This window comes from Podarcis gaigeae, assembly GCF_964106915.1.
Source record: "Podarcis gaigeae genome assembly, chromosome: 5".
In the NCBI taxonomy this organism is placed as follows: Eukaryota; Metazoa; Chordata; class Lepidosauria; order Squamata; family Lacertidae; genus Podarcis; species Podarcis gaigeae.
Window position 1 is genome coordinate 30,680,044 of NC_139681.1, and position 17,848 is coordinate 30,697,891.

Here is a 17,848-nt window from a genome sequence, read left to right on the forward strand (position 1 = left end):
AGGAAGAGATGCTCCAGTGATGGCCACAGATGAGGAGCCTGACAGATCAGACTATGGTTCTTCAGAATACAAAGTAGGTGACTTAATTTAGATAAATAAAAGCATCAACCTCACTCACTGGAAACTGGAAGGAGGCATGTCATTTTGTGTTGGGGCTTTTCTCCACGGTCACTAAAAGCATGTCAAAGACTCTTTTGGTTACTGTGTAAGAATCTAGTGTGTGTCTTTTTAAATGTCCCTTATCCATGTAGCTTGTGCACAAAGGAAGGGAACACAATATCTATGCTACTCTTTACCACCTTTTTAAAAAACTGAATATATTTGCATTCATGTGTAAGAGTAATATAGGGGTGATGAGTTCAGATAATAAAAATGATTGCAAACTAAAACAAAAAGTTTATGTCGTAGACATTACTGGAGGACATGAGAGAGATTGCTGTGTTTATTGGCTTAAAAGTAATCTGTCTCAATATGTGCTCCCACATTACAGGTTGAGAATTTGGGAGTACAACAAAATTTTGCAAATAATAACTTTTAAAAGTCTTGGACAATGGGAGAGTTGTCCTACTTGTCACTAGTCACATTTTTAAAAATATATATCCAATAGCTACTTGTGACACTTGTTCAACCATACTCCACAAAGTAACCACATAAACAGAGTGATTTGGGTGGGAGCAGGATAGCATTTTCCTTAGCATACAATATTGTGGTGGAGTCAGTGGTTCGAAGTTGTGAAGGCCTAGAAGACATCATGTATTTGGACTTTCAGAAATGTTTTGTTAACTCCTTATTTCCTTATCAAACCTTTACACCTAGGGCACCCTCTTCCTTATGCGAAGTTACCTTGGAAGAAGGGAAATAGAAATCAGATACAGTGGTACCTCGGGTTAAGTATTTAATTTGTTCCGGAGATCTGTACTTAACCTGAAACTGTTCTTAACCTGAAGCACCACTTTAGCTAATGGGGCCTCCTGCTGCCGCCGCGCCCCCGGAGCATGATTTCTAACCCTAACCCTAACCCTAACCCTAACCTGAAGCACTATTTCTGGGTTAGCGGAGTGTGTAACCTGAAGCGTATGTAACCTGAAGCGTATGTAACCCGAGGTACCACTGTAGAAGGAATTATCCCACCTAAACAGACCAACCCTAATCCACACCCATGCCAACAATGGGACGATACTCATACATACAAAGGATCCTGGCCAGGGATCCTTTGTATTAAGAAAAAAATAGGAGCATGGTGAGACATGAGCTAAAGAGGTGCATCATGCAGACACATGTTGCCTCTTAGTGGGGTTTGCTATGTACTAGCACTGCTTTTATAGAGACATGGAATGGGGAGCAAAGTCCTGTGCTCCAGAATGCTAGAGTTGCAAAACTCTGTCAAAAGCTATATTCTAGGAATCGAGAAATGTCTCCATTTCTCCTCTTCTCATACAGTACTTGGGAGCATCCATTAGGTAGGCCCAGAGTAGCAAAGTTCGGTCCCAGGTTCAGCTTGATCTTCACACTTCACATCCGCTAGACCCACCCTGCCCCTTTGTTCTCAGCCTCTGTAAGAATAAAACCATTCACACAAATGTAACCTTTCTGCTATGTGGTCGCTAAGCAGTTGCTAAAGACATTCTGGCTTGGTATCAAGATTACTGCTAGAACAATGCAAAGCTTCATTTATGCCAAGTTTCCAGTCTGTCAGGGTTAGAGACGCTTAACTTTAAAATGAAAGGACAAGGGTTGAATTAAGAGGAATGAGAGATATTTTTAAAGCCTTATGTGTAATAAAGAATTAACATGTAATAAGCACCAATTGATTTACTACGTTGCCAGATGCACAAGTTGACCATGGTGCTTCTGCTTTATTAGGGCTTGCCAACCGTGTTTGGAACCATGTTTATATAATACAAGGGAAGGCTGCCCTAATTTATCCTTCTTTTTTTGTATGCATTTTTGGTTTAGGAAGTGTTTCACAAAACACTTGGCAACTGCAAATTAGGTAGGCTTGTATGAAAGTGCAAATGGAGAAAAGAATCTCCCTCTTTGGAGGATTTCTGTGGCATGTGCTTGGCTTTCTCCTTAAGAGATTAGCTTTCTACAGGAAGTGTGTGGTAATTCACACACATAATTTTTATGAACCCACAGAACACCATATACCGTATTTTCCGGCGTATAAGACGACTGGGCGTATAAGACGACCTCCAACTTTTCTGGTTAAAATACAGAGTTTGGGATATACTGGCCGTATAAGACTACCCCCGCCTGCAGCAAGCGCTGCCAGGGGCAGAGTGTGCACCCCTCTGTCACCGCCGCCACAGCAGCCCAAGGCGAGGTGAGCGAGCCCCGATCAGCTGTCCAGCAAAGTGGCAGGCTGCGCTCACCAGCTGGTAGTTCTGGCTGCAGGGTGGCCCAGCTGCGGGTGGCCCAGCTGACTTCCCAAGGGGATATTTTTCAGTTTGGTTTCAAGTCTGGGACACATCGTATGCAAGGATTGTGGTCATTTAAAAGTCTTTGAAGCTGCGGCAGAATCAGCATTTGGTGGGGGGAACGAAACCGAAACCTACCACCCGGAGGGAAGAAGGCCGGGCCCGGCTCCCTCCCTCCGGGAAAAGGCCCTGAGCGGCTGCCTCGGCCTCCGCCACCCTCACCTGTGGGGATGCTCTGCCCAGAATGCATGCGGCGGCCAATGAACATGTGCTGTGCCGGTACGGAAGAGGTGGGGCCTCGCACTGCGTCACAGGAGGCCGGGACAGATGGTAATTCAGAATTTGCTTATTTGAAAGAACAATTGGCTCAAACCAGTGAAAGTTTTAAGATCGGCTTTTAAGAAAATTGGATGCAGAAGCTATTGGGATGGGGGGGGGATGTACACTTCATGGTCCCTTTTTCTGCAAAACAAATTTGTGTTTCCTTCAAGTTTTCCTCCAATGTATTCTGTCTTAAAATTGTGAAGTGTGACCTAATGATATTCCCCCCGTGATCACTAGAGGGTGCTAGTGCATAAATACAGCTGTTGGATTCTTCACTACAAGTGGGCAAAAAACAGCTTGGCAGTTCCACTGTATAATACTTTTCTTTAAGCTTTCATGAATACAGTATACTTTTTTCTTCTTCTCTCAGTCTCCTGCCTCTTTACCAAGGCTTACTTAGTAATGAAATACTTTCATATGAAGGGTTTAAACTGTGGCTTATATACAAATGCAAGCTTCACACCCTGAAAGATAAGAAGGGAGTGTCTTACTGATTCAGTACAATGAGAAACTGGCTTGGCCAAGGTCAGACAAAGCAAAGAGTTCTGACCATTTTACCTGCATTTCACACTGATAGTTCTTCTGCTTTTCCTTTCCTGCGGTTACAGTAACCAACACAGAAGTCCTCTTATTTACTTATGGTAACCAGAGATACTCCTAACCACAGAACAGAGCCAATACAGACCTGCCTACAATCCTTCCCATACATACCTGTGTGGGAGCACAATCCATGAACTTTCTTCTGAGTAGGCACCCATAGGATTACACTGTGGGGTACTTTTAATTGTATTTTACTAATGACAGATGTGCTGACACCAAGTTCAAAGGCTATTTTTTATGGATGCAACATTTCACTGATGAATAAAGTAATCAGTTAAGACACTTTTAATTGATTAAAATGTGCCCTCGATTAATTGGGAAGCATTAAAAAAATAAAAAAGAGTATGTACTTAAAACCCCCAAAGAAAAGCTATCCAGCTTCCCCTCACTTTGTAGCACAGGAACAAATGCCTCTTTTAAGATGGAGCCAACCACGAAACATCTGCACATCAGGCACAAATAAAGTTATACTTTTAGCTTCAGAACTATAATTCTTACATGCAGATTTATTCAGATGGAATAAATTCATTGATCAATCAATCAGTTAAAATTCATGTAATTAACAAGCTAAGGCTAAAGCTATTTTTATTTATTTATACTAAACTTCACCAGCAGGGGTCTCTTTCTAAGAAGGGGTCACCTGCGTTTAAAATTCAGGGTCCTGGTAATTTGAATTTTAAATAGTTTCCTTCATCTGTAATGCAAACATATGGAAGAATGTGAATTTTATTACACATGTATTCGTTCTTCCAAGGAGGCCAGGAATACAATATGATACCTCACAGGATTGTTGAAATATAATGAATGACCCAGAATTACCTGGCACACTTTCTAGCTGAGTCAAAATTTGAAACCAAGTGTTCCCTATCCAAGCCCAACATTCTTTGTGATTATACTGCGCTATCTCTCACATGCATACATAAATGCAAACACATGCCAGGTAAATACCATGCAAATTTAAAGATATATTCTATTGAATGAGGCTTGCCTCTAGGTAACCATGCACAGAACACTCAAAGTTGTTTTAAGTGTAATGTGTGCAAAAGGCTCTCAGTGTTTGTCTTTGCTATGAACTTTTAATGGTCACACCTTCCTTTCACAGAATTTTAGGAATTGTTTTCTGGAGGGTTTTTCAATGTTTTTTTCCTAACAGGGAGTTGTACAGTTTTTTGGGGGAGAAGCAGTGGTGTAGCATGGGGCGGGGGGCAAAGGGGCAGTTGCCCTGGGTACAAAATTGTTAAGGGCGCAAAATTTCAACTCCTGGTGCGGCCTCAATATAGCTGCGTGCTTCTGTCACTGGACTCTGTTGAAAACGGTTTCTCCATGTAAACCAGGACGTGACCTCTCCAGACAATTGAATGACTCTTACTTTCTTTCTTTTGCAGCTGCAGTCTCCTGGGTGACTCGGTCACCATTAGGCAGTTGAATGCACATGCGTATTCCATCTATTTCCTTCTTTCCCTCCCACCTACCCCTCCATGCGGTCCTGGGTGCTGGAAACCCATGCCACGCCATGGGGAGGAGTTACTAGAGTTGGGGGTGGGTGGTAAATATGCACTGCTTCATTACTGTATAGACACGCTCTTAAACTTTCTGTTAAGTTTCTGAGGTAAAGTAAATAATAAGAAAGTGATTCATAGCAGAAAGTATGGTGCGAACGGTTAACATTTATTCACTTCTAGTTTTTAAGCACAGCAGTAAAATGGTTGTATATTTGGGGAGACTGAGCAGAATACACTGCAGTCTGCTTTAGCGATAATCGTGGTATCTAGGCCATTTTAGTGCAGTCATTTTTTTCATCCTGACATGCATCAGCCTCATTCCCTCAAGTGGTGATGAAGGTGCTGCTTCAACATTAGGCAGCAGTGGGTTCTGCAGCTGACACTGCGATGTCTGATGTCGACTGTGTGTTGCCTTCATAAATCCAGTCTGCTTCTAGAGTAAAGCCCGAGTGCAATCTCTCTGCGTCTACAGCATCCAACTAACCCATCTTAGCCCCTAGTTTGTTTTTGAAAATTAAGCTTTATTTATTTTTAGATCAGCTTGATGTTTTAGCGACATGCCTGTTGGCCTCTCCTTAATGTTATATTTCCTCAGTTTGCTGTTCACCTTTACCTTAAAAGCTCTTGCATGACCACCAGCTGGCAGGATCCTCTCCATCTTTGCTGGTGTCACGTTTCTCAGGAGACCTACTTGCCCTTCACAAATGCACACTCCTGGTGTGTTATATGCCACAAAAATAGTTCCTCCAGCGAGCGCTGTTTTAAACTGGCTAGTGTGTGACCTTTGTATGCGTTCAGAGAATCCCCTCAGGGCATTTACCCCTGATAAAATCTCCTAGTAGGGAACATGAGTATAGGCACCAAGGTCTTGCCGCACAGTGGTGTCTGTTTTTTCTCCCCTCTGCCCTTCAGCAAGGTGAAAATTGTGTCTAAATTCAAACCAGTATTTTCCTGCCATTTCCTGAGTTGTTCTCAGTTCAGTGACATATATTACAAAGAGGTAAAGGCAAGAGTGAGTCATAAATCTGGCTCTTAGCATCTTACTGCCTCAGTCCTTGGGCTTTACTAGTAGCCCGATGCAAATAAATTTACCACAGCTTTCCTTCACACTAGGAGAAAATTCATCAGTGTAATCTTTCTGCTGGCCATGTCGCTGCTAAAGATACCGAAGCAGGGTGAAAAGCAAAGACAGAACCCCCCCAAAAAAGAAAGGATTAACCAACAATTTAGTTTTTATTTTTATTTATTTGTTTATTGGGCTTATCTCCCACCTTTCCTTCAAGGAGCCCAAGGTGGCGTACATAGCTTTCCTCCCCCCGCATGTTATCCTCAGAACAACCCTCTGAGGTAGGTTCGGCTGAGAGTTAAGTCAACCAGTGAGCTTCATGGCAGAGGGAATGATTAAACACACCAAGCAAAGAATACACAGTGACTCCGAAAAGGAATCCTACCAATATTATGACTGTATAATTATGTACTGATAAGCTTTAAACCTGTTGACCCTTTGGAGCCTTTTGTGGGTAGCTCACAAAGACCTTTCTGTAATTTGATGGTGGAAAATAAGAAATCACTCACTTTGTTGCTCAAAGATTAATGTTATGGTAAACAGAGTGTAGGGTGGGGGGAGAATAAATGTTATATTGTTTGCAGGCTACTGAGGAACTACCTAATTTGCACTAATCCTCAATGATAGTATCTTAGTAGCTCTTGGGTAGTAGAGCTTTTGATGGCATAAAGGTAAAGGTACCCCTGACCATTGTTAGGTCCAGTCTTGGACGACTTTGGGGTTGCACGCTCATCTTACTCTATAGGCCTAGGGAGACGGGTCATGTGGCCAGCATGACTAAGCGGCTTCTGGCGACGCCGTTTACCTTCCCGCTGGAGCAGTACTTATTTATCTACTTGCACTTGACGTGCTTTCGAATTGCTAGGTGGGCAGGAGCTGGGACCTAACAATGGGCGCTCATCCTGTCGCGGGGATTCAAACTGCCGACCTTCTGACTGGCAAGCCCTAGGCTCTGTGGTTTAGACCACAGCGCCACCCGCGTCCCTGCGCCACCCATGTTTTATTGATGGCATAGTGAACAAGTAATAAGAAAATCTGTTGAGATCTGCCTCTTTTGTAGCTGTATAGTCTCTGTGGTAATGTAGCAACCCTATTTTACCCTTACGTTTGGCATTATCTTAAGTCTAGGACCATTCATCATATTGTTGTGATTTGGGTCATCATCTGGAGCTATTTATTCAAACGTTCCACTGATACTATATACCCATCTTTTCTCTGCTTCTGACATATTTAGGCCAGTACTGAGTAAAGAATATGGCTGTGTGTATGATGCAGAGGATAGTTTTCTTATTCTGGAATTCAAGATGTGTGGAATGGAATCAAGGGGAATACATATGTTGCAGCCAGGGCTTTTTTCCAGCCGGAACTTTCTAGAACTCTGTCCTGGCAGGACCTCTCAGGTGGGCGCCATTGCCACTCTAAGAGAACAAGGAAGGCATTCAGGGTGAGTTCCAGCACCACTTTGTTTAGAAAAATAGCACTTAAGAGACATGAAATACAGTGGAACCTTGGGTTGCAATCGTGATCCGTGCAGGAGGCACGTTCACAACCTGCAGTGCCGCCTGTGCGCATGCGTGGGTTGTGATTCGGTGCTTCCGCGCATGCGCAAGCGCCATTAATCCGGAAGTAACCCATTCTGGTACTTCTAGGTTCAGCATGGTGCACAACCTGAAATCGCGTAACCTGAAGCGTCTGTAACCCAAGGTACCACTGTAACATATTTAAAAAATGATGTTGCAGTGAGTTATAACTTGAGTCTCATATTTTAAAACTAATCTGTCCTGTAGCATCAATTATTATAAGGATTTCCCTACTGCTGCTTCTGTTCATTGCTGGCTTTGGGCTGCCATTCTGTCTTCTGATTCAATGGGAGCAAGGCACACATGACTCAAGGCAGAGTTAGCCTTTGACAAAATGAAAGGTTCTCTCAATAGGCCTGTTCATCCTTTCCAAATTTTTTTTAACTCACTACTATAATTAGAAGAATGAGCTTTTCCTAAACTTAAGCTTCTCCTTCTTCATTACAATGGAACATTAATATTTTTTAATACCACACGCTATGGTGATGTGCTTTATTATATAATCGTGTTTTATTTCAGTAGCTTTCCACATTTGGAACTGCAGGCTATTTACACATTTGTACCCAGCTTTTTAAGGTGAGTTCACAAAATGGCTTACAGTACTGTAATGAATACTGTTTAAAAAATAACAACCATTAAAAAACAATTTAGTAAAAGTAGTCTAACTATAATTACAGAAGCCAAGCAGCAGCAGCAGTTAAAAATAAAACTTAGCAACACTTTAATTAAAAAAGCAAAACTAAATTAAGATAAAACCAGCAGTACTGTAAGCGAGTAACAACCCAGCTGAGCATGTTAATTAAAAGTGGATTGCAATAGAAAAGATTCCAAGCCAGTTTAAAGGATAATAAGAATGGGCCATGTGTATATTTCATGAGGTTAAGGTAAAGGGACCCCTGACCATTAGGTCCAGTTGTGACCGACTCTGGGGTTGCGGCGCTCATCTCGCTTTATTGGCCGAGGGAGCTGGCATACAGCTTCCAGGTCATGTGGCCAGCATGACTAAACCGCTTCTGGCGAACCAGAGCAGCGCACGGAAACGCCGTTTACCTTCCTGCCAGAGCGGTACCTATTTATCTACTTGCACTTTGACGTGCTTTCGAACTGCTAGGTTGGCAGGAGATATTTCATGAGAGGGAGCTCCAAATTTTAGGGCCGCTACTGAAAAAGGCCTGTTTCTATTGCCTATCAGGTTCACATGGGTCTAGGTGGTCCCAAATAAAATTCGGACTGGATTCTCTAGGAAGAGGGATTGGTTGTTAAAGCACTTTGGGAATTGTAACTCTCTGAGAGGAATAGGAGTTCCTTAATAACTCTCACCACCCTTAACAAACGACAGTTCCCAGAATTCTTTGGGGGTAGCCATGACTGTTAAAGTGTGTTAAATGTATGGTGTGGTTATGGCCTTGTATTCCTGTCTCAAGATTTTCTGGAAAATCATGTGGGCAGTGCAATCCTGTGCAGGTCTACTCAGAAGTAATTCCTACTGAAGTCAAAGGAACTTACTACCAAGTAAGTGGGTAGTGTATCACAGCCTAGGTGTATCAGTTTGTCTAATGTAAAGTTAGCTGAGGTGTTGGTTGTAGATTCCCCCACCCCCTCACGCTTAGCAAGATACTGTACTTCAAATAAGATATCAACATCACTGCCCAAGCTATATTTAAGCTTGCAGTGTATTCCCATATTTAGTAAGACCTTTTGTCATCCACTTAAGTGTATATGTGTGAATGTGCACGTAGCTTGTGAGGTCTGGTGAACCAAGAAATTGAGAATGGCTTAATGGTTTCTCAGATTTTTTGAGCTTCAGTCCCAACCCCCTTTCTCACAACCATTTTATTTTTTAATAAGCAATATAATGGGGATATTTTTAAAGGGTTGAAGCACTGGGAGAGGATTTCTTTTAACCCTTTCTCTGATCTAAATTGCTCCACAAAGCTCATTAACCCCAGAGTGGCAGTGGAATAAGTCTATGTGAGGCCAATAGAAGTTTCAGGCGGGTGGATTTAGATTGTGAAGCCAACATGGGAAGGAAATGGACCAAAAAGGCAATAAAATAAAAAATAAACCCTTGCCCTGTGCCACTGCTCCCAATTCAACTGAGAGCACTCTGCAGCTACTTTTAAGCAACAACAACAACAACAGTTGAGTTTGATCTGATCATGGATCTTTGATGTCACATGTAGTTTGTACTCAAAATGTACTGTATGTCTCGGCCTTCCCAACCAAGACTGGGATCTAAAAGAGCCACATAAAGAGCTACAGATAGAAAAGGGGAATTCTTAAATTTCCAGTGAATTTGGATGAGAAGAGAGTACAAAACTTTCTGCATACCACCTATAGATTTTCAGAATTTATTATAGATTGACCAGATAACCTTTTTGGCAGATATACCAGAAGAACAGTGCTAAGACAAAGCTATGTTGATCATAAATTGTATGTGTGTGTGCATTGGTTTCTGCACACTGTACTCAGGATGCAGGGTAAGGCCTACAGGCAGAGAGGAGCAATTCAAGGCGAGCACTTTAGTGGAAATTTCGATGTGAACACTGATGAAGCATCAAAGCACAGGACTGCAAAGTATGAGCTGGGAATTCTTTCAATTCCTGCCTTGCACTCCTCTCCCTGCACAAGGAAAGAACATTATATTGTTGCCCAGATGAAGGACCTGATGTCCTCTATTTTATGGAGAAAAAATGTTTTATTTGCAGTATTAGAGGGCAAATGAAAGAGCAAGAACATATTTTCCCCAACACAAAATTCTGTTGCCCCTTTTAGAACTGTTCAAGGCGAATTCTCAAGAATACCATATTTTTCGCCCCATAGGACGCACTTTCCCCCCTCCAAAAATGAAGGGGAAATGTGTGTGCGTCCTGTGGGGCGAATACAGGCTTCAGGAAGCTATCCGCAAGACAGCACCCTGCAGCCCGAAACCTGGGGAGCACAGCGGGGCGCACTGTTCTGGGGGCTGGGGTTGGGGGAAGCTTGAGCTTCCCCCGCCCCCAGCCCCGCAAGCAAGCTCTGGTAGCAATGGCAAGGTTGCGCAATCTCGCCATTGCTCCCGGACCCCCAGCCCCAGGCTAAAAACGAAGCCAGGACAGCTAGCGGGATCCATCCCGCACGCTGTCGTGGCTTCTTTGCTCTTTGGGGGTCGGGGGGGGGGGTTTCCCCTCCCCCCCCAAAATAAGTGTGCCCTATGGGCCAGTGCGCCCTATAGGGCGAAAAATACGGTACTTAATTGCTCTGTGGTGTCCTCACTTCTACACAGCGTACACTTATCTCAACTACACTGAAAACTGCAGCTGCAAATACAGGCATGCATTTTTCCCAGCCCCTTGTTTATCTGCTCAGGAAATCCTGTTAATTTCATGGGTTTGGCCATGCCAAGTGTAGCCTGGTTCCTTTAACATTTGGGAAATGAACCAGGACAGGACAGAGCAAGAAAGACATTTAAATATAATCAACATTAAAATGACCATCTTCTCTGTTTATTTCATGTACCTGGTGAATTGGCCTCTTGCCAATTAAAGTTCCTCGTAATATTAGTTAAAAAGTAACCAGTAATATGTTATATATACCTGTATGTTTCTTTCCATAAGGCAAGAAACAGCTTGGGAGGTGGGATTTAAAATTACAGTGGAACCTCGGATGCCGAACAATTTGGAACCGAAATGCTGAAAACCTGGAAGTAATTGCTTCCGTTTTCAAAGGTGCCTTTTGAAGGTGATTTTGCAGCCAGCCCGTTGATCCTGAGTTTTCAAATGCTTCGAAAGTTGAACGGTCTTCTGGAATAGATTACGTTCGAAAACTGAGATTCTACTGTATCCGGAAAATAGTGCAGGGGGAAGGATTGATCTCTCCATCCTCCAATACTATGGTCCTGAGTTGATTTTTCCCTCCATCTTTCCATGTCATATTATCGTTGTGTCAGAAGATTTCTGATGCCATGGGCCCTTCCTAAGGTCATAATTCTGTATCTGGGATGTACCCTGTCAAACTTCAGATGAGGGATCACATGAAAGAATGAATGGAGGGATGGAGAAGAATCCTGGCTTGTACACACATAAAACCAGATGTCCAGGAAAAGCCTTTTAGCATGCCCTCTGACATCAAGTTTTTGAGGTGGAATGATGTTTTTCTATTTTGGGATGGAGTAACATTCCATCGCTTGAGCTTTGTCTTGTAATATGAAGGGGTACTGGCAGAACCACAAACCCATGTTTAAAGTACATCCAATGCACATTTAAAGCACATGATTCCCCCCAAATCCTCCTGGGAACTGTAGTTTGTTAAGAGCACTGGAGATGGTAGCTCTGTGAGAGGTAAACTATAGTTCCTAGGCTTTATGCCTTGCTTTACAGGACAAATATGACAACTATCCTGTTCTCTGATGCTGAGGCTATGGAGGAACTGGCAGCTAGCTGCCCTTGATATATGAGGGACAGCAAAGGAATGTGGCCAGGCAACTATTTAGCATTAACTAGTAAAAATGTCCTACAAACCTGCCAAGACCTGCTGCTCCTTGGAAAAACTGGCATATTCTTGGGACTTGCTTCCATGATCTTACAGATTTGGAGTCAGGATTTTATAACCAGAGTATATAGAAATGTACGGCTCCCAATTACGTATCCCCCTCTTACAGCCGGATCCTATACGTGACTTAAAAAAATGCATATAGTTCTAAACCTTTGGGTACCGCTGTAAAGTCTGCTGGTAGGGTTAATCTTACGCTTACGGTAATATATTACCGTAAAATGTCTTCTTTTTGTTTGTTTTAAAGGTGTTTTAAAGGTGCTTATTATATCTCAGGCACATTAAGCTTCCCTAATGCAGCAAGGTCAGGACACATAACGCTCTTCGATTTACCAGCTTTCAAACAAAGCAGGTCGAAATAGCCCTTGTTGCAAATACTATTCCGAAGGGTGGGAGAGAGCCGAGAAAGAAAAAGCCGAGAGGATGCTGCATCATCGGCGTCCTCGTCAGCAGGTCACATGACAGCGACTTGGGCAACGCCCACATTGCTCAGCAGACGGTCGAGTGTCTAGAAGTAGCGTGCGCGTGTCTGTCTTATCCGTTCCGCTGCCTGTTTTCCTTTCGCTAATAATAGCAGAAGGCAAAATGCACCAGCCAGAGCCTTAGCAAGCGCTTGGGTCAAATATTGCGCGCTGCTTTCAAAAGGCATGCATTTCTTTTGCAGTGACACAGCAGTTCCGCTGTCTTTTTTGGGGGTATAATTTATTTAAAGCCTGCTTTCACAGTTCCGCCCTTGCGTGCTCAAGGAGTTGCGCTTTTCGGCGCAGAGATGTTCTGCCTTAAGGAAAGCAATGAAAATGCATTGCCCATCTGTAGGGAGCTGACCCGAGCCTGGCGGTGGTCTGGATCTCTTTCTCCCGGAAGGTGTTGAGAGCGGGTATAGGCCATTAAAACACGTCTTGAGGATGTGTAGGGACGTGAGGAACGTGCACGGATGCATGCCCGTCCGGGGTGACCATGGCCATGCATCCTCCCCTTCCTGCACATAGAAGGCAGCGGAGGTTGTCCATCAAACCGGCAGCGGCGGGAGGAGGAGGGTGTGGAAATCGCTTCTTTCGCGACCGCTCCTTGAACAGCCAATCGCAAGGCAGGAAGTGGGCAGGTTTATAGTCGGTCGCTATCGCGTGGAGGGAAAGGAGGAGGGAAAAAGAGAGAGAGCGTTGCATTTTATATTTATATATTTTACCCTGTTAGGCTGAACCAAGGACCTCTAGAATCTTTCGCTTGTAAGAAGAAAGGGGAGGAGAGAAACGGATCGTTTTGCATCCTTGCAAATTTCAGCTGCCCTCCCCCGCCCCAATTGTGCTGGTTAGCAAAACCACACTGGGAAAAAGCTCTTATTTAACCAGACAGAATGATAGCTGCTCAGCTTCTGGCCTATTACTTCACAGAATTAAAGGATGATCAGGTCAAAAAGGTAAGGTACAAAGCGAACGTCCTTAAAAACCTGCAGGTTCAAGTTCTTCAGTCTTGATGGGGGTGGGAGGGATATTTATTTATTTATTTAAAAACCAATGGGGTGCATAATTTGTGTTTATATATACGTATGTACATGCATTTCTTAGCATCCAGAATATTAAACTGGCATCATTTATTTTATCTTTTAACCTCTGCCTTGATCATATAGTTTTTTTGGGTTTTTTTTTTTATTAAAAAAAGCTTGAAAGATCCGGCCCATTGCAAGGTTTCCGAACGAGCTGCAGTGTCCTTGAAGCAGGATGTAGATGTCAGAGCAGCGATGAGTAACGCAACAATCATGGTTTACTCCCCTTCTCTCCCCCCCCCCTGAGTTGGATCCGTCTATCATGTGTTTATTACTATAAACGGCTGGTCATCCGCTAAGTGACTGTGGGAATTGTGGACTAGGTCTTTTATGAATGTGAGCATTCAGGGCCTACTGAAATCGTGTATACAGATGCGTGTTTAGGGCCGGGTAAAAACAGGTGCATTCTTTGTAACTTGCAATGATAAGCCTCTAGACACAAAAGAGAGCCTTGGGTTACCTGAATGACTAACAGGTTTCTTTTGTGGCACGGTTTTTTTTGTGGACTAGAGCATAATCTGCGTCTTGAATCTTCCCTCTGGAATTTGTTACCAAGACAGGTGCTGGGTTTACCTGTAGGTTGCTCTTCTGGGATTGGTAGCAATCGTAAGAAGATAGCAGGACCCCGCAAAAGGGACTGATAAGGCTAAGCTTGTTAATTAGATTCCAAAGATGTAAATGATTTGATAGGTAAAAAAGTAAAATTGGGCATTTTGCTGAGCTGGATTTATTATATTCACTTTGGTCCCATATTGCCCAGGAGGTCTCTTAAGGACACCATCCCAGAAATATGGGGGAAAATATCTCCTTTTCAGGAGAGATGTATAGTAGGCCTCTACCTGGGCACTGGGCCAATATTTTAACATGTTAACTTGCCCAGTGCTGTAAGTTGAGCTAATGAGCATGTTTCGCAGCAATAATATTTTATTAGGCAGATGTTAGTGTTTCTGTGTTTCAGAAATGCGTCGCTGATAAGGGAGGGATCTGATTATCATGGAGAGGAAATAATAAATTATCCAATATAAAATTACCAGAAAGAAATCATCATAGACATTTTCTACTTTGCTTCAGAAATGTAGTTTTCTACCCTATCATTGGTGTTTTCCTATGGAGGCCTGTCATGATGACTCTATTGTTGCTTGCATGTTAAACAAAACTGTGAACTCAAAACAAGCTTCATTACTTACCATCACCTTTCCATGTGTTGGTATTTTATCACTTTTGCAGCATGTGGAATTTTTCTGGGAAACTGATATTTGGCCTGTTTAGATTGATGAGGTTTTAAAAATAATGCAGATATCATCATCAAGCTCATAGTACTGAAGGCACACTTGAAAATGTGCTGGTCATTTTTTGCAAAAGCAGTAAAAAATAATAGCTAAGATATATTATAGCCAGACTGTGGAGCTACTATGGCCTGTATGAATCCGCTTCATGGTCTCTATTCTTTGCATCTGCAATCACTTACAACCTGTTAAAAACTAACATTTTGCAAAACAGTCCAAAGGGGCTAAAACTAACCATTCAAAATAGGAAGTAGTATGCAGACAAATCTTTGTTTCACTGAGTTATTCTGGATTTTATTTTGTGCAAAAACGAACATATCTACTAGTATCAAGCTTATTGTGCAGAAAAGGCTATTGGGGTTTTCTGGGTAGGATGTTCATTCATTAGATCCCAGTGATCTTTTGCCACCCTGTACTGGAAAGGAGAATACTAGCAGATGGGGAAGGGCTGTGTGATTATCCCTAATCTCTTGATTGTGATACACATATTCCCCAATAGTGTAGACTTGCATACCTGAAGGAAGTGGCTCACTGATTGTTTTGGGTGTGGTGTGTATAAAGAGAGAGAGAAGGAAGGAAGCCAATTTAGTGGAGAAAGGATAGCCCTGGAGGCCTCTTGCTTATCTTAGAAGGTGATGCTGAAGCACTGCCTTTAATGCTCCAGCAGTCTTGGTGAGAGTTGCTGTTCAAGCCATCCTTATATGTTTCTCCTTGTATTCAGAATCTTACTGATAGGCATCTACATTCATCTGCCTTACAGAAACATAAAAAATATGTACTCTGGTGTGTTCAGCAAACAAATGACTCCTAGCTTCTTAGATAAGCCACTTGGGGTCAGTAGCACAATTAGGGTGTGCCAGTATGGACTCTTACAGCCATGCAGAGTGCCAGGCAAGATGGGACTGGGGCACTGCCCACTTCAAATGATTATAGGAAACAGTTTATAGGGAAAAGTTTATAGGGAAAAGTTTGGGTTTGAGTAAGGCTCAAGAACTGTTAGCTATGGCTTAGTTTTGGGGGTTTGGAATTTTCCCACCCCTGCCAATAAGTAAATGCTAACTTGAAAAACATGTTACCTGCCTCTTTAAAACCATACATTTTTGTTTTTGATTAGCCTGAAAACTTTTCTTTCTTTCTCTCAGAAACTTTGTATGGATGTATCATTTTTATATGTAGCTTGTCTTTTTGTAATATTTTGTTTTAAGTTGTCTGTTGTTGCTTATGTTTTTTTTTTATAATATTTTTTATTAGTTTTATGAAATACAGAAAAAAGAACAAAGAGCATATTATAAAAGTAGAAAAAGAAAGTTACAAATTTTCTTGTTCTTTTTTCCAAATCTACTGGACTTCCCCGCGTCCTCCCAACCCTGCATTCTCTGTGATACATAACATCTGCAATTTGTTAACTTGTTTCAATACTTATTGTATCTTCCATTTTATCATGTTACCCAATTTCAAATATATTATGACCCAAATCATGTACGTTTTCATTTTAACACAATAAAGTTGTTTCATTATTCTATCTCTGACTTCTTGTACCTTAATTTCCATTTCTTTAATTTAACATTACTGAAGCTAGAATTTCCTAAAAGGTGCGGTTTTTAACATTCATACAACTTATAATATTTTTCCAAATAGTCTTTAAATTTTTTCCAATCCTCCTCAATTGTTTCTTCTCCCAAGTCTCGGATTCTGCCAGTCATTTCGGCCAGTTCCATGTAGTCCATCAACTGCGTGTGCCATTCCTCCAGTGTGGGTAAATCTTGTGTCTTCCAATGTTTTGCAATCAGGATCCTTGCTGCTGTAGTAGCGTACATAAAAAAAGTTCTGTCCTTCTTAAGCACTCTCTCCTCCATGCCCAGGAGGAAGGCCTCTGGTTTCTTGGGTAAGGTAAATCTAAGTACCTTTTTTAGTTCATTATGAATCATTTCCCAAAAGGCCTTCACTTTCGGGCAGGTCCACCAGAGGTGAAAGAATGTCCCTTCCGCCTCTTTACATTTCCAGCATTTATTATCAGACAGGTGATATATCTTAGCAAGCTTGACTGGGGTCATGTACCACCGGTATATCATTTTCATAATGTTTTCCTTCAAGGCACTACATGCCGTAAATTTCATTCCGGTGTTCCATAACCTTTCCCAGTCTTCAAACATAATGTTATGCCCCAAATCCTGCGCCCACTTTATCATGGCGGATTTGACTGTCTCATCCTGAGTATTCCATTTAAGCAGCAGGTTATACATTCTCGAAAGTAGTTTACTTTTTGGTTCTAACAGTTCTGTCTCTAGTTTCGATTTTTCCACCTGGAATCCAACCTTCTTGTCTACTTTAAAGACCTCTTGAATTTGTGCATAATGCAACCAATCTCGCACCTTGTTTTTTAGTTTTTCCAAGCTCTGCAACCTCCAATTGTCTCCAATCTTTTCAATAATTTCCTCATATTTAGGCCAATTGGCTTCCATATTAGGTCTCTTACGTGCCTTGGCCTCCACCGGTGAGAGCCACCTCGGAGTCTTACTCTCCAATAAGTCTTTATATTTTGTCCAGACCATTAAAATTGCTCTCCTGACAATGTGGTTTTTAAACAGTTTGTGCACTTTAACCTTGTCATACCACAAATATGCATGCCACCCAAAAGCGTTGTCAAACCCTTCCAGATCTAGGATGTCAGTGTTTTCCAGTAAAATCCAATCTTTCAACCAGCAGAAGGCTGCGGATTCATAATATAACCTCAAGTCTGGCAGGGCAAATCCCCCTCTTTCTTTCGCATCAGTTAATATCTTAAACTTTATTCGGGGCCTTTTGCCCTGCCAAACAAACTTAGTGATATCCTTCTGCCACCTTCCAAAGCATTCCACCTTGTCCACGATCTGTAGGGTCTGAAACAAAAATAACAGTTTTGGCAATACATTCATCTTTATAGCTGCTATTCGGCCCAACAAGGAAAGTTTCAATCTTGACCACGTTTCTGTTGCTTATGTTTTTTTGTACACCGCT

At 42.2% G+C, this 17,848-nt stretch overlaps 1 protein-coding gene across 2 annotated transcripts in view; it reads left to right on the forward strand.

Annotated features, from left to right (window-relative positions):
• HK1 (hexokinase 1) overlaps positions 1 to 17,848 on the forward strand; it is a 51,239-nt gene continuing 33,391 nt past the window's right edge. Inside the window, exon 1 of one of the 2 annotated variants that reach the window (XM_083740594.1) lies at positions 1 to 73. In XM_083740594.1, the coding sequence (XP_083596720.1) occupies positions 20 to 73 (54 nt within the window). In that variant the 5' untranslated portion in view covers positions 1 to 19. Of the gene's footprint in view, positions 74 to 12,511; positions 13,440 to 17,848 lie in introns of those variants that run through there. The other variant, XM_083740593.1, reaches the window with a different exon arrangement.